The sequence below is a fragment of the Struthio camelus genome, chromosome 21, assembly GCF_040807025.1.
Source record: "Struthio camelus isolate bStrCam1 chromosome 21, bStrCam1.hap1, whole genome shotgun sequence".
NCBI classification, from domain to species: Eukaryota; Metazoa; Chordata; class Aves; order Struthioniformes; family Struthionidae; genus Struthio; species Struthio camelus.
The window spans coordinates 5,471,386-5,491,861 of NC_090962.1; the positions used below are offsets into that span (position 1 = coordinate 5,471,386).

General features: G+C 51.4%; 1 protein-coding gene across 5 annotated transcripts; it reads left to right on the forward strand.

The window, feature by feature from the left end:
• Positions 1 to 2,414: 2,414 nt before the first annotated feature.
• On the forward strand, positions 2,415 to 17,112 carry H6PD (hexose-6-phosphate dehydrogenase/glucose 1-dehydrogenase). Of its 5 annotated transcripts, none has more exons than XM_068915843.1 (8): positions 2,422 to 2,496; positions 3,582 to 3,767; positions 4,429 to 4,532; positions 5,048 to 5,132; positions 6,901 to 7,557; positions 9,106 to 9,223; positions 11,257 to 11,526; positions 12,191 to 17,112. In XM_068915843.1, exons 2-8 carry the CDS (start codon positions 3,672 to 3,674, stop codon positions 13,546 to 13,548), a joined length of 2,688 nt encoding a protein of 895 aa, XP_068771944.1. In that variant the 5' UTR covers positions 2,422 to 2,496; positions 3,582 to 3,671; the 3' UTR covers positions 13,549 to 17,112. The 5 variants fall into 5 exon arrangements, with proteins under 5 accessions (XP_068771946.1, XP_068771944.1, XP_068771947.1 ...); XM_068915846.1 differs by having other exon boundaries at positions 2,433 to 2,496; positions 3,582 to 3,721; positions 4,991 to 5,132; XM_068915845.1 differs by lacking the exon at positions 4,429 to 4,532 and having other exon boundaries at positions 2,415 to 2,496; positions 3,582 to 3,721; positions 4,991 to 5,132.
• Positions 17,113 to 20,476: the final 3,364 nt, after the last annotated feature.

The following is a 20,476-nucleotide window of genomic DNA, read 5'->3' on the forward strand; positions in this document are numbered from 1 at the left end:
AACAGGCACCACAGCTGTCAGGGCAAGCAGGGCTCCCTGCTCCAAGGAGCAGGCAGGAGCTGAGGAAGGACAGAGCATCCACAGAAGTCAGTCATTTACAGCCACCCCTATAGATCATTGGCAGCAGGTACCTTTGCAGAGACTCATAAACCAGGAAGATTTCATCTCTGGGTTACATCACCGCCAGCTTGCTGGACTGAAGCACGCTTCACCTACACAAAGCACAGAAAAACCCCCTTCCAGATCTGTTCCACCTCCCATCCAGGCTACACCACCAGAAGACAACCAGAGCCCCCTGCACCACCCAAGCTCACTTCTTATATTGCTTGCCCCACTCCTAAATAAAGGATCACTTACTACTAAACTGCTTCCAGCTGCTGTATCAAACTACCACCCTTACCCATGACTCGTAGGCAAGAGTCTCTCAACCAATAACCACTGTTTTCAGCTTAACACTCCTTTTTCTAACATACCATTTTTAAACATTGACCAGAGCAGCTCTCCTTCCTACAGAGCTTTTATTTGTTTGGAGAACATCTGCCTTGTTAATGGCCCCTCCCATGCTATCTACCTTCTCTTTCTTTATTGGCATCACATGTCTTATCTGTCACGCTGGATCTATTTCCCTTAAAGGAGCAAGCCACTGAGTGACAGTCTGGAAAAGGCACTGACGAAGCACACTTTTTCTGACAAAAGCGCATTCTGGTCCAAACCATCATCCTGATAAAATCTTCCTTGCCCCAAATTATGCAGATGTTAGAGCTCCTTAATGAAACGGTTGAGATATTTTTAACATGGTCAAAAAACCTATTTTGTCTTGACCTTCAGCTCAGAAATAGCTGCACCATTTTTGTCAAAGACTTCCAAAAAATGACTGCATAAAGCAGACACCTCACATACAATTCCAGCCTCAATATTTAAAGTTTGGCATCATGTAACTGGCTGAAAACAGGGTCCCTCAGCTGAAGATGTTAAACAACTGTCACTGTTCCCAACTTCCAGCTTGTCTATGATAATAACAGGCTCATATGACCAGGGCCTCAGCTGTTCGTCTCCTACAACGCGCCAGAAACATTGCAGCACGGGGATATGCACTGCAATGATTTCTGCTGGAGCAGACAGCGAAACCCCTTCTTCCGCAGAGCAGAAAAGACGACTGTAAAAGGGTACTCCCGTTTACCTCTTCTCACAGTCTCCAAACCAGCACACTCGGATTAGCTTCCGAGCGCTAAGCAGACCTCGTCATCAGGTCCTTAAGGGGTTAAACCCATAGCTATGGGATACAGCACTGATTCTCACTGAAGCTGCTTGCTAAACACGCGCTGTAGTAATATCGCAGGGATTGGTAAGGGGAGTTCTCTGGGGCTGGATGATTTTGTCCAGCTGGCTCTTTCACCGGAGTTATTTACCCCCTCACCAAGTTAAATTTGCTAAATTTCATCACTTCAGGCATGCTTGTGATCCACCCTCTGCTGGGCTTCAGACAGAGGGCCGCTGTGAGAGGCACGGCGGCGCTGGTACCCCGGGCGGCGCTGGTACCCCGGGCAGGAGCCACAGGGCAGCGTGTAACGTGGCGCAGGCGTCTGCAGTCTCCCGCACCCCTAATTTGGACCCGTTCCTTGCAGACAAACCCAGGCACTAAGGCTCTGCGTCACCGTCACCGTTGCGGTATCATAGAGGGTCTTTGTGAGCGGGGGCACACGTGGCGATGGAAAAGACACCAGAACAGAATGGCGCAGAGGGTGACGGCAGCAAGAAATTATACTGAAAATGTAATTTGAAGCTGTATCATAAATGTAGGGAAAGGCTTGTCTTGTATGTCATGTAGTTGCTAGTTTGTTGGCCGGAGCAGCAAGGCACCCGAGTTCTGCCCTCCGATCTGCCACCGTGACTCAGTTTCCCCACCTGTGAGGTAGTTACAGTGATACATATCTCCGTGTGTAAAGTCATCTGAGACTTTTGAGTGAAAAAGACAATAGGTAAGTGTTTATTCTTACCATATCATATAATATAATGCCATGTATCGGGTACAGCTAGGGCTAACCGTGTGTCCTTAGCATCATGATGCTCGATATTCACGGGGAGTCCGCGCCTAGCTCTGCTTTGCAAGCCTTTGCTGTTGCCATACAAGTCACGGTTTGCAAAACTGCAGCATTTTTGGAAGCCGAGGGTGGTGGTATCTGTGCAGTCTGGCTTTTAACAAAGGATTGTTAAAATATTCCTATGAATTTTACATGTTGCTCGACGAGGAGCTGGCGGAGCCCGCGATCAGAGCCCGGGCGCAGCAGCGAGCCCAAGCCCAGGGCACGCTGCCCACCGCCCGCCCGCCCGCCCGCCGCTGCCCGGTGCGCGCCGACGCCAACCGCAGAGTCCTCGGTGGTGGGCGGGGCGGGCCGCGGCCGGCAGGGCGGGGCGGGGCGCTGTGGGGGGCCGCGCCGTGCCGGGCCCGCCCGCGCCGCTGCCGCCGCCGCTGCTGGCGGTGCCGGTGGGAGGGAGGTGAGTGGGGGCGGCGGGGTCCGGCCCGGCCCGGCTCGGCCCGGCTCGGCTCGGCTCGGCTTGGCTCGGCTCGGCTCGGCTCGGCCCGGCTCGGCCCGGCCCGGCAGCAGCGGGCGGTGGCTCTTCGCTGGGCCCCTCCCGCCGCACTGCATGTCGCAGCCCGGAAAAGGCGGCCTGCTCCAGTGCCTTGCTTTGCAGCGCCTTGCTTTGCTTTGCAGTGCACTGCTCTGCCTTGCATTGCAGTGCATTGGCTTGAAATGTCTTGCAGAGCCTTGCCTTGCATTTCCTGGCGGTGCTTTGCAGTCTTCGCAGAGCCTTGCTTTGCATTGCCTGGCATTGCTTTGCAGAGCCTTGCCTGGCATTGCCTGGCAGTGCTTTGCAGAGCCTTGCCTTGCATTGCCTGGCCGTGCTTTGCAGTCTTCGCAGAGCTTTGCCTTGCATTGCCTTGCATTGCTTTGCAGAGCCTTGCCTTGCATTGCCTGGCAGTGCTTTGCAGAGCCTTGCCTTGCATTGCCTGGCCGTGCTTTGCAGAGCCTTGCCTGGCATTGCCTGGCTGCGCCTGGCCCTGCCTGGCAGTGGGATCCCCACTGCGGGCCGAAGGGGCAGCCGGCGGCCTGTGCAGGGTGGCTGGGCGCAGAGCCCTGCTCCGGGGGGCTCCTGCGTCCCCAGGGCGTTGGAAGCCCTGCAGGGCCCCCAGGCAATGGGGTTGCATACAACCCAGTGTGCACTTTGCTGCTGCAAAGGCCGCCCGTTAGCAGGGAGCTCGGTCAGCAGCCGTCTTGCAGGGAGAAGACTGGCTGTTTTGTGGGTGCTTGTTTTTATGATGCCTCGAGATGCAAAGGGACGAGTCGTTTATTTATCCAGAGCTCTGCGTTGTGCATGTCCATTGCAAACCAATGCCAAACCCGTCTTCCTCTCAGGCAAAACACTTTTCCCCGAGTTTCCCACTGTGATCAAAAACGTTTTCCCAACATCCTCCTCTGTATGTTTTAGCACAATCTCTTGCTACCTCTTACACCTTTACATGTGTAAATTTATCTCATGTTTGCTCATCTTCGGCTGATGCTGTTTACCTCTGTCCACAGTCTGGGACGTTTGTCAGCTCCTCTCTGGCTCGTCAGTGCTCAGGAATTCCCAAGGAAGCCACCAGCGGAGAGTCAGCCCCGGGAAGGTGGATGATGAGTGAGCTGGGGCTCCGCCGGCGCGGCCTGGCTGCAATAGCGAGGTACATACGCTTCGGAGATGTCAGTGCTGCAGTTTTGGTGCCCGTGGTGAGAAGGCACCGCCTGCATAACGGTCCTTCCCGAATCTCGGTCTCCCGATAACTGCTTCCTTCATGTGTTAACGTCTGCACGGCCTCGCAGGAGCTGCAGGCCGCCCTGCGTTTGGCTGTGTGTCTGTTAATCGGTTTTCAGCAGGGTTTCAAAGCTAACAAAAAACCCCTGCATCATCACTCTCCGTTTTTCCATAGAGCCGGGGAACTAACAACATCCGAAGTGAGCTCTTGTCATACTGCAGCTCCAGCACTGTGCGGCAGACTGCCCTGACGTACATTTACCGTCGGGTTAAGCTCTCACGTGTTTGGTATAGCTCAGTCCCAGGAGTCTTTTCCCAGAAGCCTGGTTGAGTAATTTTGCTCTGTCTAGCTGGAGGATTTTTAAAGGCTATTATTTTTTAATGTGCATACTGCTGATTATCTGATATGAAAGCAGTAAACAAACAGCCCTGGGTTGAGTGTGCTTATTCTGGGCGGCGTAGCACAGTATTTTGCAATTGGGAGTGTTGTGAAACTGGTTTTCAGCTTGCTTGTAAATACGTATGGCTGTGTAGCTGAAGCAGCCAGGAAATTACTTGGCTAATTCATTCCCTTCCTTGGGTAAATGGAAAAAAATGACCTGCCCATCTCCTTCCCTTTCCCTACCTGCTCCTCAGCTGAGGTCTCTGTGCAGCGTGGCAGTAACTGCAGGCTCCCGAGGTGCCGCGGGCGGTGCATCGAACCCCTCCGAGTTCCTGGAAGAAAGGTTGCTTAAGCAAATGTAAATATTATTTTATTGCACAGTGTAACTTTGTCATCTGCATTATATTCCCATAGTGGGGGAAGGAAAAGCAAACCAAACCACGGTCTCCATTGCAGACCTGCAGCATGGACCTGGGGTGCTTGAGCACAGCAGAGGAGTTTGTCAGGAAGATGCTTTGGGAGAGGCAGTTGCTGCACGTGCCTGCGTTTTGCATTTCCTGGAAGCAAAGATTTTAATGTCTCTTCTTCCTTTCAAGAGTGAAAAACAACTACTCTTCCCTGCTCTCGCCCACCCTGCTCACAAACGGCAGCCAAAAGGCTTCATGCGGGGAGCGTGAGTGAGCTGAGAGCCGGGACACGCTGGGCCGTGGCTCGCACAGGAATGCTCATTTTTTCTCTGCTGGAAATGGGAAGTTCAGCTCTGGCGTTTCCTCCCATTTACCAGAAAGGGGACAAGCTGCCTTATCTTTCTTGCAGCCTCTTGTTTGCCTGACCATTGATCAGAGAGTTTGCTGGATGGTCTATTTGTCGCAGGAGAAGAGAGGACTGTGCTCAGGAGGGGCTGAGAAGAGGACAAGTTTTGCCACTGCAATATCTGCAAAGCTCCTGTATTACTCAGGTGAGTCTGCTGGAGAGAGAAACACGAGATTTGATTAGACCAGTTCAAGCTGAGGGCAGGGAGAGATTTTCAGAAGTTGCTTGTGTTGGTTTAGTTATTCTTGTCCTGTGTTGATTTAGTAATGGAGTGGTGACTTTTCTAGGAGCTTTCCGGGGGAGAACCAGTGAGAGCTAGGACAGCGTCTCTGGTTCATCCCCCCTGCCATTCAAGAAGAGCAAGGACCAGGTATTTTGCTGCAGGCTGGGAAAAATACTCCCAAGTCGGTCTGGGCAGAAGGAAGCTGATGGCTTTTGTTCCTAGGGCATATGTGCAGCTGTAACTGTGGAGCAATGGAGCCAGTGATACTTTTTCTACCTAACTGTGAATTATGAGGCTGAGGAGACACCTTTCTCTCTTCTCTCTCCCATATCCCCCCCCATAGAAGGATACTTAGATGCTCACGTTCATTCTCTTACCCAGGATCCATTTCTCAATCAAACTGTGGTGAAACTGCCACTTTACAATGGCGTAATCGTTCCAGTGCAAAGCATAGTGAGACTACAGTTGCACCAGGATAAAGAAGCCATATACTGACATAGCCTTTTCCTCTTGCTGTCAAAAACTGACTGGTAAAACATCTTTACTACCTGCATCCATGCTCTATGGGAATATTTTCCTACGCAGGTAATGTTAAAAGGTCTAAATCTATCACAGAACCAAGTGGTTTTAAAGATGTTAATTCTCTCAAATGTGCTGTGATAGCCACGCTCCAGCTAACTGTATGTAAGTCTGGAAAACAAAATGAAGAGAATGAGACAGCTGATGTAAGAGCTTCTGAAGTAATGCTTGTTGTATTGAGAACAGTAAGCAGCGACTTATTAACTTCTTGTTCTGGATTCTCTCTCTTGAGGTCTAAAGTCATTGCTGTGTTTCTGGATACTAAGTGTGTCATTTCTCTTAAAAACAAGTTTCTTTTGGATTAGAGAAACAAGAACAGAAAAGAACAAGTAGAGGGGCTTTTTGGTCAGGGAGACCAGCTGCTACTGGCTGCAGCGATCTGAATGGATCCTGAATAGCAAAGGCCAGATCGGGTGCCGACATCCATACTTCAGTGATGGAAAGCTGCAGGAGGTAGAACACAAACTCGGCATTGTCTCCTAGCCACATACACCACCGTCATGAGACAGCATCAAGGCCGGCTCATGTCTAGACTTGATTCTGAAGACTAAATGTCCTCTTCCCCTGTGTTGTTTTATGAGACTGTTTGGCTCCCAGTAGCCAGTTCAGCTCTGTTCATGAGAATGGAGGTGCACAGAAGTCATTAACGTACAGCGTATTAAAGAAGAAGAGCCTGCGAACTGGAACTGCCAGTGCTTGTCTCTGAGCTGTTGTGACAATATTGACATGAAGCAACGCCAAGATAGCATAGAGCAAAGTCCCAAACAGGAGGTTATTGAAAGCAGTGGCCTGAATTTGGAGGCACATGTGTTCATTTGTAGCCAGCTCTGAAATTTGCATTAAAACAGATTTCAGTTTCGCAGGCTAAAGGCACTGACTCCCCCTCATTAACCCAGCCACGGGAAAAATGCTCATGCTACTGAAAGGCCTTAGAGACACATGGCTGTCTTCCACTCTTTGGTTTGCACAAGGAGGCTGCAGTCTTTTCAAGAGCCTCAATTACTGCCACTGTTCAAATCATAGTAGGGAGGAGAGAGCGGGTAGCTTGTTTCATGTTTTGTGGTGTTATAACATGGATTGACAGATTTTTGTTTTTAATTTTCTCCTCTAGCGTTCCTGGGTCCACCTCCTCTGTCCCAAGATGCTGAGGATAGTCCTGTGTACAGTGTTGCTCGTGGGAGCCTTGCCATCACTGGCTGAGGTATCTCAGGGCCACGTCTCTGTGGTCTTGCTGGGAGCCACAGGGGATTTAGCCAAGAAGTACTTGTGGCAGGGTCTATTCCAGCTCTACCTGGACCAAGTGAGCAGTGGCCACAGCTTCACTTTCCATGGGGCTGCCCTGACGGCTCTGGAGCCAGGGCAGAGGCTGATGTTCAACGTGCTGAAGAAGCTGGCCTGCCCCCCAGATGAGTCTCCCAACAGGTGTGCTGTGCTCAAGGACCAGTTCCTGAAGCTGAGCCAATACCACCAGCTGAAGACTGCTGAAAACTACACTATGCTCAACAGAGAGATTGAGATGCTCCTTCGCCAGGAGGGGCTGAAGGAGGCCGGAAGAATTTTCTACTTCTCAGTACCACCATTTGCCTACACAGAGATTGCCCGCCACATTAACAGCAGCTGCAGGCCCCCTCCGGGAGCCTGGCTGCGTGTGGTGCTGGAGAAGCCTTTTGGCCATGATCTGGAGTCAGCCCAGCAGCTGGCTGCAGAGCTGACAAGCTTCTTCAAGGAAGAGGAGATGTACCGGGTGGACCACTACCTTGGCAAACAGGTGAGCATCTTGCAGCGCGCAGCCCCCTGCCAGGCTGAGGGACTCAGTGGCTGGAAGAGTGCTGGACATCGGCTTTGCATCTAATGAGAGAGTTGGACCCCCAGATATGTTAGCCACAGCCACTCAGCTGACTTTTCTCCTATGTGAAGGTGCTGGCAGTCAGGAGAGAGTTTGCTTAAAACAGTGAATAAACTTGGCCCAGAGATGGGAATCAGGTTAAATCACACTGGTTTGGAAATGGAGGTGCTCCGTGCCCAAGTTTCCCCAGCCTGCACCCAAGCATGGTTCCTGCCTGGCTGTAGGATTTGAAGTGAATTCCTCTTTAAGCAGTATTCTGTACTCCCTTACCATTTGCTCATGCTGTTTGTAGCCTTCAGCCTCCTCTGGCCTCCAAGAGTGTCTGCATCACGTCCTGAATCCAGGCAGAGCCGCTCCGAGTGTGCTCCCAAGCCTCCATTTGCTGTAGTCTGTATCCGGACCATTAGTCCCAGCTGAGGCTGCATGACCTTGTGGTGACAGGCTATCGTTCTTGCCCTGCAGCATGCTGCTTTCCATCCTCTTACAGAGGGGAGGAAATGTGTAGACCGAGGCAGGACCTTCTCCTGTTAGCATGACTAAGGTCCCCTCTCCAGGGGGAAGCCAGGGTGTAGGGGTGAGCTGTGGGCGTGCACGAGGGAGAGATGCAGAATTCATCTGATCTTTTCGCCAAGGTCAGGTCTTTGATTTCGCTGAGTAAGCAACCCCTTTCCCTCTTAAAGTCCTCCCATCTCATTCTGCACAGGCCTCTCTGTTAGCACTGTCTTCTAGAAGCAGCTTTTAATTTTCATATGATATGGAGCTAATGGGATGCTAGTTTTGTAGGATGCTTAGGAGAAGGTTTCCACCTGCCATGGTCTCCGTTCAGGGCATGGAGGACTGGCTGTTGCAGAGACAGCTTAGGACGTGCATCTGCAGTGTCCCAGAGGGAACGCGTTCAAGGACGTGCCACCCTTGTTTCGGATGAATGTGACACCACGTTTTGAAAGCAGCCTGTTCCAGCCGTGGCACCATGGCCAGGTTTTGCTCAGAAAGTTGCATGTCCAGCTACAAGGAGAGCATCTCTGCTAAGAGGGGGGGATTGCTGTTTTTTTCTTTTTTTTTCCCAGCAAGAGCAGATGTCTTTAGTGGTGTAAGCATCTGATGTGATGTATTTCAGCGCTTTGGAACTGTACATTAGTCCCAGCACAGTCTGACTCAGCCCTTTGTCCTTTGATGGACATAAACCGAGTGCCTTGCGGTTTGCATTTCAGCCTTTTTCACATGAAACCTCAAAATGCCTCAGCAAGACCTTTAATGTCTGCTTTGCATGAGCATTGGAGACTCCATGGTGCTTCACCACAGGCTCTCTTGCTGGTTTTCTCTCTTCTCACCTTCTTTGCTCTCTGCTGTGCAGCATGTCTGCTGGCACTCCAGAGCTGGACACGTCCCAGTGCTGGAAGAAGCAGTGAGGTGGAGATACTGTAGAAATCTGGTGACTTTTTGCTGAATCTTTGATTTTTGCCTTCACAGGCTGTAGCCCACATCCTGCCTTTTCGAGACCAGAACCGGCGGTTTCTGGATCCAATTTGGAACCGGCATCACGTGGAAAGAGTGGAGATTGTTTTGAAAGAGACTGTGGATGCTAAAGGTTAGTGAGGCAAGTTTGCAGAGGTAGGCTGAGTGGGTGAGGAGGAGAACTGGCTAGTACATTAACTACGTGAAAGTGGTCCTCGAGGCAGTGCTCGCGCAGAAACAAAAAGGACCAGGTGAATGATGAAATAGAGAGGGAGTGCCTTACGCTTCCTACTAGCGACTGCCTCAGCTTCCAGGTAGCGTTGCTGCCTCCAGGAAAAAATTCCCATCCCAGTTCAGCTGGGAGTAGGGGCACGATCCCCCACCTTTTTCTGCTGCAGAGCTCTGGGGCACTCCACCTAGCTTCCTGGTATCCACAGAGCCCAAATCTTGGTAAAGCCCATTGCATTTGGACTTGATGCAGTCTAAGCCCACCTGAGTTCAGTGGTGCAATAGTCTGGCTGTTGTTACAACTCTGATGCTTTTGTATTCCTGTTAGCTAAGCTACCAAGCTTGCGCTGAGTGTGCTCTTGTGCTGTTCTTTGGAAGATGCTCTTTCATCTTTTGCCTGGATGCTACTTACATTGGCTAGTCAGAATGTCGGTTCAGGTACCCAGCACAATCTGTGTGTCTGTCTGCATGTTTCTCTCCCTCTGCCTCTCTCTCTCTTTCTCTGTAGCAAGAGCCTTGCAGAGAGAAAAAGCCAAGCCCAGAGCTGCTAGCATGGGTCTCCTGCTGAAGGACACGGCTGCAATCCCTCCCTGCAATGCTGCAGCAGCCGCTCTGCAGTGCTCAGCATAAAGCTGGACTGCCACCCACAGCAGTTCTTGGGTTGTCGGGCGCCCTCAGTTCTGCAACATCAGGATTGCTTCTCTACTCCATTTACCTCCTCTTCTACCTTCCTCTTTCCTCCCACCCCCCAACCACCACCAACTCGATATCAACTAATGCAAGCTTTATTAAGCTTTGAGCAATCCTTGGCTTGGCAGCCCAGACCTCAGCCAGGCCCATTCCTGGAGGAAGAAAGCACTGCAGGGAGGTTTAGGGAGAACAGTGCAGTCTGTGTGTAGCCCCAGCTACACCCTGTACCCTCCCCTCTCTGAAAAATTTCGTAATTTTTCATTTGATGTCTTTTTTCTCCTGCGCGGCTTCAGCTGGCAGCTTGGCTCCCAGCAAGTCTGCAGCATTGATTACATTAATGAACGTGCCTTTGGATTAGAGCAAGGGAGATAAATGTATCGATCGATAGGGGAAGCCTATGGTCATGATGTAGTCTGCAGTGTGCAGCCTGCTGCTAGTGGACTAAGGAAAGGCATCTGAGTCACTTCCTTTATAAGTACACTCTCCTTCTCCCCTTCTTGCCATCCCAGTGAGAAGTCAAGCAGGGAGAGAGAAGCAGGAGAAGAAGCAGAAGAGCAGAAGGCTCTTCAGAGCCTTCTGAAGATGGGGAAGAGGCAGTGCATGGTGAAGAGCAGTGCTCATTGCCAGGGCTCAGCTCCAGGCTGTTCTGCAGCTCTGGTTTGTAGCTACAGGAGTACTGGGCCCCTGCTCTTGCCCTGCTCTTTCTGCTCTGTCAAAGCTTTTGCGTAGAGCTGCACACTGTGTGAAGTCCCAGGCCACAGTCCTGGGCTGTGGGACTGGAGTATCAGGGTGGGGGTTACACAGAGGTCCTGCACCACTCTGTACGGGGGAGATTCGGGCTGAATATTGATCCAGTTGCTGAGTGCACCTTCTTGAAGGCACAAGCAGCTGGAGGAAGCAAAACTGCCTTCTCTCCTATGAACTCGGGAAGTATCAGGCTAGAACGTGACTCCTGCTGGTTTTACGAGCTGCTAGCGCCCAGAAGGAGGAATGTGCCTTGTTCCATGAAGGACAGGCAGTCTCTTGGGAATCCTTTTTCTTTATTTTAGTAGCAGAGACATTTGGAACCCCCTCTGCAGGGACTGAAAAGGTTTGATGGCCTCAAATTAATTGTTGAGTCAACAGAGGAGGAGAGGCAAACTGCTTTGGTCTTGTCCTTGCTCTCCTTGGCACGTTATACACGCAGAGAAAAGGGCTGCAAGAAAAGTGCTACCCGTTACCAGTATCTCACCTCCTCTTTGTCCTCAGGCCGCACCAGCTTCTACGAGCAGTATGGTGTCATCCGGGATGTGCTGCAGAACCACCTGACCGAGGCCCTGATGTACCTGACCATGGAGCTCCCAGCCAACCTGAGCTGTGCTGAAGAGGTTTTGCAGCGCAAGCTGCAGGCCTTCCAGTCCCTGCGGGGCCTGGAGAAAAACAGCGTTGTGGTGGGTCAGTATGAGGCCTACGCCAGCCAAGTGCGGGAGGAACTGCAGAAGGCACAGGATTACGTCAGCACAACACCAACCTTTGCAGGTGAGAGTTTAGTCCAGGCTGTGGAGAGCAGAGTAGTCTAGAGCTGAGGAGTGCAGGAGATGGGAGTCCCTGGTTCTGATACAAGCTCCGTGACTCTGAACTCACTGCTGACACAGGGATGTCTCCAGGCATCCACCAGCATGGTGACCGGGAGCTGTAGCAACACAGTAATGTTGTCATGTTCGTTAATTAATGATCCCACCAATTGGAAGCACTGTGTAAGGGCTAAGTCACGTTATTCTTACCAAGATCTGTGCGTTATTTTGAGGAGTGGCCTGCAAACTCCCTTGCCTTTTCATAAAGACTAGTTGCTCTCTGCATCTGAAGAGTAAAAGCTTTGGGCGTTCTCTGTAGCTAACAGACCGCATGGCCACCTATGGCCATGCTGTGTTTTCTGAACGGCAAAGGTTTTGGCTGAATGATCTTCGTGCTCAGAAGCAAGAGGAAAGGAGGTTAAACAAGTAGGATACCTGAGAGGAAGCAAAGTAGTTTGTCTAGTGAGGTCATGAAAGGGCTAAATGTGGAGCAAGAGACCCTGTGGATGCCAGGATTTCTAGGAACCAAGGAAGGAGAATGATAAGCAGCCAATTTAGATCCCCTCAAGTCTGCATGTTGTTCAGACTCCAGGTTTTATTCTGTAGCTGAGATCACTGTGTCATTTCAGGTGTGCTGATTCACAGCGACAGCCTGCGTTGGGAAGGGGTCCCTTTCCTCCTCACTTCTGGGAAGGCTCTAGACGAGCGAGTAGGTTACGTCCGCGTTCTCTTCAAGAACCGGGCCTACTGCACCCAGAGCGAGACCCTGAGGGATGCAGGGCATAGCCAGTGTAAAGCCAAGCAGATCATCTACTACATTGGGCATGGCACCCTCAACAATCCTGCGGTGCTTGTGAGCCGGAACCTTTTCAAGCCCATCATGCCAGAAGGCAGCTGGAGAGAAGCAGCGGTTCAGCCAGAGCTGCGCATTTTTGGACAACCACTGTCTGATTACTATGTGTACAACCCTGTGAAAGAGAGAGATGCGTATTCTGTCCTCATCTCCAGCATCTACCACGGCAGGAAGGATTTCTTCATCACCACCGAGAACCTGCTGGCATCCTGGGAGTTCTGGACACCGCTGCTGGACAGTATATCCCACCAGCCGCCGCGCCTCTACCCTGGCGGCGTGGAGAACCAGCATCTCTTAGACTTTGAAATGGTTGGGGAGGAACTGGCATTTGCACTGACAGAGCCGGTAGAACTGCTGCATCCTGACAGGCCAACACTGAGCGATTACAAAATGATCCAGTCCAAATTTCGGCAGAGCCCTCTGGTCTCAGCATGGTCCGAGGAGCTGATTTCCCAGCTGGCTTCTGACATCGAGAGGGCAGCTGGCCAGGCTGTGGCACGCTCTGGGCAGTTCCACCTGGCCCTCTCGGGAGGCTCAAGCCCGGTGGTCCTGTTCCAGCGGCTGGCAAGGCACCATTACGCCTTCCCATGGAGGCACACCCACGTCTGGCTGGTGGATGAACGCTGTGTCCCGCTCACCGATCCTGAGTCCAACTTCTTCAGTTTGCACAACCACCTCCTCCAGAGCGTCAGGGTGCCCTACTTCAATGTCCACCCCATGCCCGTGCATCTGAACCAGCGGCTCTGTGTGGAAGAGGACAGAGGTACGGAGCTGTATGCCAAGGAGATCACAGCCCTGGTGGCCAACACCAGCTTTGACCTGGTGCTGCTGGGGATGGGCACTGACGGGCACACTGCCTCACTCTTCCCCCACTCTGAAAATGGCTTGGAAGGGGCCCGGATTGTGGTGCTAACGGAAAGCCCTGTCAAACCTCACCAGAGAATGAGCGTCAGCCTACCCCTCATCAACAAGGCCAGGCAGGTGTTTGTCCTGGTTTTGGGGAAGGGCAAGCACGACATCACCAGCCTGATCAGCAGAGTGGGCCATGAGCCAAGTAAATGGCCTATCTCAGGTGTCAGACCCAGCTCTGGCCGGCTGGTGTGGTATGTGGATTATGAAGCTCTGCTTGGGTGAAGGCTTGCTGGTGTCCCTCCTCCCTTGTCTGCCTGGCTCTCAGAGCCTGCATTTTCCAGCACAGCATCCCTGTTCCTCTGTGGCCAGCAGCAGCTCTGTCTCTGACAGACTCTTCTAACCTGGGAAATCCAGGGCTTGCGGTGCCGCTGACATTTGAGCCCAGAAAGGAGCTCAGCTCAGTGTTCAGAGCCAAAAAGGAGCCAAGAGCTCAGTGCGGCATTTCTAGCTCTGCTAGTGACTCTGACTGTGACTTTGGACAAATTACCTCACCTTGAAGTGCCTCAGTTTCCCTGTCACGGCTTTGCGGTTCTAACCTTGAGCTACCTCGCAGGCACAATGGGAGACTTGTTAAATTAAGTGCCTTTTTTTTTTTTTTAACAATTCTCAGGTTAGAAGACAGTAACAATACTGTCCATCTTCTGATCTGCTCAGTCTGCCTGGGGCTGAGTCGTTCCCACAGTAAAATCACAGTTCTGCACACCCGGGTCCGTAGTCCTGTCTGTGCAACCCACCTTGGTGTCAGCCAGCCACTGACCACAGCTGTGCCCTCCTGGAAGCATAGACACCCGCTCACTTTGGTCGCGTGTGGCCCCTAAATACTGGCAACGATTTGTGAGCTCACTGCAGTCCTGAGTCTTTATAAATTGCCCAGCAGCAGAGGCTAGGTCTATCAGCAGTAATTTGCTGCTTTCCTTAAGTGGATAGCTGGTACCATGGGGGATGGAGAGGGAAACCACATTGCTTTCTAGGCTCTTAGAATAATGGCAACAGCGCGAGCAGTATGGCAGTTCACAGAGCTGTCATTTGCCTCAGCACAATAATTACTGAGGAAAAATCTTGGTGTTTGGAGGAGTTGTTGGCTTTAGCTAGCAGCGGAATAGCGTTCTCCTTAACCGTCATCCTGTCTCTCGTTCTCTGAACCATTTTTTCTCTGTACTCAGAACTGAATCTTCCAGTGTCATTTAGCGGCTTACAAAATTTCTACGGGAGGCAGCTTAATAACATATCCATGTATCCCTCATTACAACACGCATTAAGGTAGTTATGGTGTTTGGGGATGGTGGTGATGGAATTTGAGCTCGAGGACACTGTCTTTCTCTTCCCTACATGTCCCTGGGGCACACAGAACGAGTGAGTTGCATCGTGGTGTAGATGGGGCAACGTAAGAGGTTTTGAAATGTATAGTGCTCACGGGAAGGAGGTTTGGAGACAGCCAGTCCTACTGAGACACCCCGCTCTCCTCTTGCGAATTTTTACGTTCCGCAGGATGCTGTCACGCGTTGGGTGTCTGTGTGCTTTCGTGACATTCCCAAATGCTCTGTGACCTTCTCTAGTAGGTAGTTTAGCACAGCGTGCCAGGGTGCTGCTTTTAGTAAGGAAATCAAGACAGTACAGATCGGGAGAATCTGGGCTGTAGATCCATGTGGAGGCTAAAGACAAACACTCTCACCTGGGGAGGCACCGGGAAGGGACAGGTCTGTGGCGGGAAGCTGGAGCGTGGACGTGGTACTGGCTCCCAGCAAAGATGATTCCGCCCAGGAGAGGAGTCCACTTCCAAAGAGGTTTCTCCCTTCTTTCTGTGAATGCTGGCCATGTTTCCACAGAGAAGTAGCCACGCGCGGGTGGCCGGGGTGGATGTGGCATGGCTCAGGGTGACGCAGGGACCCGGAGCCCGCGAGATGGCGCCCCGACCACACACAGCAGCAGCAAATTGTGTGCAATTCTTTTAGCTCTGCTGGTCCAAGGCTGTGACAGGTTAGGGCACCCCGCACAGCCCTGCAGCCTCAGGCAGGGAAAGTGGGATCCTCAGGACTCGGGCTTGGGGGTCTGGTGACTCCTCACAGGCCTGAAAGTCTGCAGGAGAGGGAAGGGAGGAAGGAGCAGCTTTGGACAGCTGGGAGATAGGCACCGGCCTCAAGTCTTGCCCTGTTCAGGGGTTTGCTGTGGCTATGTGCAGCAGGAAAAGGCCAAATTCTCAGGGACTAGCTGTGAGTTTTGATGGGGCCCCCCTCCCCCCCAAAAAATTATCAGGAAAAGCTGCGTTTTACCTACTGCTTTTGACTAGGCTGAGATGAATTGCAGTGATGCACATCACTCTGCTTTCACGTGGGAAAGCAGGGAAGTTACCGTGGTGCAGCTCTTTCAAAAGCTCAGATGCACAGGAGCTGGTCTTATCTGATGACTGGGATGGTTGGTTGTCCAATTTTTTGGGTGTTCGCGAACTAGAGTTTGCTGTTTTATAGTTGCAGTCAGGCTTAACTACCAGCACAAACATCAAAGAGTGAAAATAAATCGCAGGGGAAGAGAATATCATAGAAAAGCGGGGAGGAAAGTGAGCACTGCAGGTTCCTGGGTGCAGAACTTGCCTGTCAAGGGAATATGATGGCAGTGGAGTCTGGAATAACAGCATCCGCCTGAGGAGTTAACTGGAACCAGCTCTCTGGAATAACTCTTCTTCTTGTAGACACGTGCTAGCAAACACCGGTTCCAAAATACACCACAGTGGCTGAAACAGCTGTGCAGAGAAAGATGTTTTAGGTCTGGTATGTCCATAAATTCAAACATCATTTTTCTTCTTTAAACAAAAATAACCATATTAGCTGCATTCCAGTTCTTGTGTATTTGCTGTGAGGGAACAAGTTTTACTGCAAAATGGACCTACATGAAAATAAACATATTGTAATGATTGGCAGAATTTATTTCCACTTTATAAATGACTGTGGCACTGGCATTTTCTTGTTTCTGCACACTGGCTTTTTAATACTGGGCTGGCACCTTTTGAAATAACCAGTGATTTTAGAGAGATTTTTCAACAAGCATGGTGGTTTTCTTCTTCTAGCTGTTCTTTTTCAGCTGCAAATAGGATTCATTTGGGAGGTGTCTAGTGGGTCACCCCAAAATTCATCCTACATTTTGTAAAAATCCAGTTAAAACTTACACATGCATTTTCTTCGGTGAACATATCTGTCTGGGGTGGGCTTTTTTTAGAACTGTGTATTTTTTTCCCACAGACATTCCTTTTAAGCTCCTTAATACTTAGCATTTGCCAAATGAAAAATATTTTGAAATATATAAAATTTGTGACTTACAAGAGAGAGATTGCGGATGGCGAGAAGGGTGAAACTACAACAAATCTGATGAAGAAGGATGATAGAAATCCACTGGGCTGTAGGCCAGGGAAGCAGTGCTATTTTTATTTTGTAAAAGCTATTAATAGAAGGTGAAAGCACCTTGCTGAGAGCTTGTGTATTAACCTTTCTCTGCAAAAGCAAGTCCATACAATAACGTCATACACTCAGTTTCTGCCCTAAGTGATTACTGGTATCAATTCTAATACTTTTAAAGGACAAATTCTTCATTGCATTCCTATAAATCAGTGGCATGATTATTTATATGGTTTACAGAAATCTAACACTGGAAGTCATTCATTTCTCATTAACTTTTATAAATCGAGCTGTAAGATCTTATTTTCCTGTAAGTAAAGTTTTGTGATTCCTTTCATGTTTTGTGATGAATTGAGAAGTGTATTTATAAAAAATAAATATTTTTCTAACAATCTTTTAATATTTTTTCAAGGATTGTTGGTCATTCTGTTTTTTTTTTTTTCCTGTCCTGTTGGTATCTTAAGTTTTAAAGTTCTAGTTCTACAAAGAGGACAATCTTGAATTTCCCACAGTGCAAAACCCAAAGTCCTAGGCGTTCACTGTTACTGATGGCCGTCTCTTTTTGTGTGTGTGTCACCCAAACAAGACCAGGACTTTTCAAAACGGAGGAAGAGCCAAAGCCCTTTTAAGGTGACAAGTTGGGGCTACCCCAACACTGTGCAGCGTCCTGGAAAACATCAGGTTTTGCGGTGCCTTAGGAAAGTCTCCGCCGATCCACATTTACTCCTGGAGTTGCATTTCCATAGATACTGTCACCATAGTACAGAGTTGCTTAATAACGCAGACTGTGTAGAGCCGTAGCGCTAACTGTAATCTGCTCGAGATCTGGGAGCGGAGATCACGCAGCTGAGCTTCCGAACGAGCTGTCCCGACTCTGGCGGGGCGGCCCCCGGTCCAGCAGGATCCCCCAGTGCTCCTGCCCTCCCCCGCTTAAAGCGAAAACAAAAGGTGCAGCGCGCCTTGGGAAGGGCAGGAGAAGCATGGCGGTTCATCCCGTGGCCCCCCCGGGGCAGTAGGTAAGCCCTTTCCTGGCAAGAGGAGGATCAGAGGATTTGCATCAGATGTTTCTTTGCTGCAGTGCAGAACAAAAGCTTGTTCCCCTGAACGCAGCTGAGACGGAGAGCAGCCCCGTCCTTGTTCACAGCCTCTTGCGGGTTTTCGGTGGGTTCCCGGGCTGTAGCGTAGCACAGGATTTCTGGAGCACCAAGCGGTGCAGGTGTTTTCCTGTCCAAATCCCCTCCAGAGCTCTCGTGGGTGTCCAGGTATGTTGCTGTGGTGCGTGTACGATACCCTCGGGTGTGTTAGACCGTGATGCTGAATTAGCTAAGTGACCAAGCATCTGAAGATGGCCGTGCAGCTGAGGCATGTCATAGGGCTGGGACGCTGTTTCCCCATCCGGATTGCAAATGTTTTAATTCTGCTTTAGAGAGGCCCTGATGATTGCACATCACTCCAAGCACTTACAGGATCAGCGAATGCTCCCCCCTCGCACACGCGGTGAGCAGAGACAGTGGTGGGAAGGGCAGCAAAACTTTCAGAGTGTCTTAATGCCTCCCGAAACAAATCTCTTGGTGCGGTGCTTGACTTCTCCTTTGGCCAGAGCTAAGGGCAACCCTTAGCAGGATTTGTGCCTCTGGCCTCATTGCTTGCCTTAGTAAGGATTCGGTTTATTGCCTGCCCTCCACGAAATAGGTGATTAAAAAACGTGGGTGTTACTTCCAAAGGGAGAAGAAAGGAGGAAGGGGTAGAGGGAAAAGCAGCATATTTCAGAATCCGCAGCCATCCTGGCATGAGCTGCCTTGTGAAACGTCTGTGGGTAACGTGAATCGATCCAGCTCGCTCCAGCTGCTCCCCCTGCGGAGAGCTGGCGCGACGTCCTGTAGCAATGCAGCACCGGCTCCTCCTGCAAGCACCACGGCGGCCTCGGCCAGGCCTGTGCCCTCGCGCTGCTCCCTGCGGCGGGACGCGTTGGCTCTCCTTTGACAGATTGCTCTACGGAGAGGAATTTCCCGCAGAAACTATGTCCTGGTGGCGCTCTGAGCAGACATCGCCTCATTTTTTCCTTCAACAGGGCTCCCTTTCTGTAGGCATCTCCTTATCCGCAAAACAATCTGGGTCTTGTGTGAATGCTGTTTGGCTCTGAGCAGCGTAACCGCTGCTGAACCGAGACCTGCGCGCAGAGACAAGCTGTTCAGCAGGTCCCTTTCTGTAGAGCCTAGCCTATTTCAACAGGGTCCAGGCACTTATGTTCATGCTTTTTGCTTTTCTTTCTTACCCGGGCATATTTTATGGACTGACACAGTACCGTGTGTGCTTGAAGCTTTCGGGAAGGTCCCCGCTGCTGCCTGCGGAGAGGAACAGTGGAAGACTGTGAGATGGGAGGAAAAGGGAGCTCCAGTCGGTGTCCCCGGCGGAGCTTGGCGGGGGGGAGACGGGAGCTGCAGCCTGTACCAAGCTCGGCTTAGTCCCTCGCGCGAAGGGGGGAAACGCGGGGTCGGATGCAGGGAAAAGGGCAGTCGGCCCTCGGGGACACAAGGAGGTAGCACAAGGAGGAGGCCAAGGCGGCTCAGCCTGCCGGGGGGACGAGGTGTGCACGCCCCGTTCGGGTGGAGCGCGGGCTGGACAGCTTCACGAGCGTCCAGTCGCGTTCATCACACGGTACCAGCCAACGCGCTTGCCAGGACGCGGCAGCAGGCAGAAGCTTCTCAGCGCAAAGGCAGGACCCAGCCGTGTTGCTACTGCCTGCCGCAAGCAGAGGCTGCCTGGCATCTCCTTTCTCAACGGTGGTATTTTGACATGACCAGACTGTCTGGCAAACGAGCCGCCAACATACTGCAGTGTTTTGACTTGCAGAGAGACATTTCTGCGGATGCTTTTCCTGCGTTTCTCGCTGGAGGCACTTGGATGTCGGGAGGAAAGAAGATGCTTTGGAAGTGAGCGTGCCAGCAGCAGAGGGTGCTGCTTCCTCACGCTGCAGGAGCTGGCAGGCACCGCTGCTCCCAGCCCTGTCCCACAACGGGGAGCTTTTTCTAGAGGCACAGAGAGCACGGCTGAGCCTCTGACACCAACCCTCGGCTGCTGCTCCTTGAGTCACAGGCAGCGCAGGAAGGACAACTGACCTCCCACGGACATGGCCAGCTCACTGAGCAGCCTGCTCTCCCGGCAGCCTCTCCACAACTGCTGCAACGCATTCCCGTATTACCCTGGTTGCCACCGCTTTCCCTTCACGGCTCCCTCTCTGTCCTCTATCAATAAGGCCAGGAATGAAGTCTTGTGCTTCCCGCTGGCTCCTGGTGCCCGGCTCTGACCATGCGCTCAGCCTCCTACGCAGCCTTGTGCCACGCAGCGCAATAAGCACGAGGAGTGTGATGTCGCGTCCTCTTCAACGTGGACAGTTGTCTCAGCCAGTAAGGTTACTGTGGTTTTCGGGAGCACTGCTGGCACGTGCTCTGAATGGGGGTTAAGGAGTCATGGCTGTAGTGCAGGTACCTCGGAGGCAGCTGGCCGGCCAGCTGCTGTTACAAGGGATGCTCCAAATAGTGTTGGACGTTTGTAGAGTATCTTCTGCATTCAATTGCTCCGGAGTTGCTTGTATCTCGTTCTTTAAGGCAGGTCCTTCATACCCGGCACCCTGTACTGCAGTGGGAAGGCAGAGAAGCAGTGACAGGAGCCACCACAGCAAGCCTGTGCTCTTCAGATGAATTCCAAGCGCTCTTCAGGCTTTGAGCAAAATACTCGGATTCCCTTTTGGTTTTGGGAAAGGA

Bases quoted from the DNA above. Each gene is read 5' to 3' on its own strand.
- H6PD (XM_068915842.1), top strand. From the start codon at position 3,197: ATGGGGTTGCATACAACCCAGTGTGCACTTTGCTGCTGCAAAGGCCGC. The intron at 5,133-6,900 runs GTGAGTCTGCTG...TTTCTCCTCTAG, and splicing joins AAAGCTCCTGTATTACTCAG to CGTTCCTGGGTCCACCTCCT. The intron at 11,527-12,190 runs GTGAGAGTTTAG...GTGTCATTTCAG, and splicing joins CACAACACCAACCTTTGCAG to GTGTGCTGATTCACAGCGAC.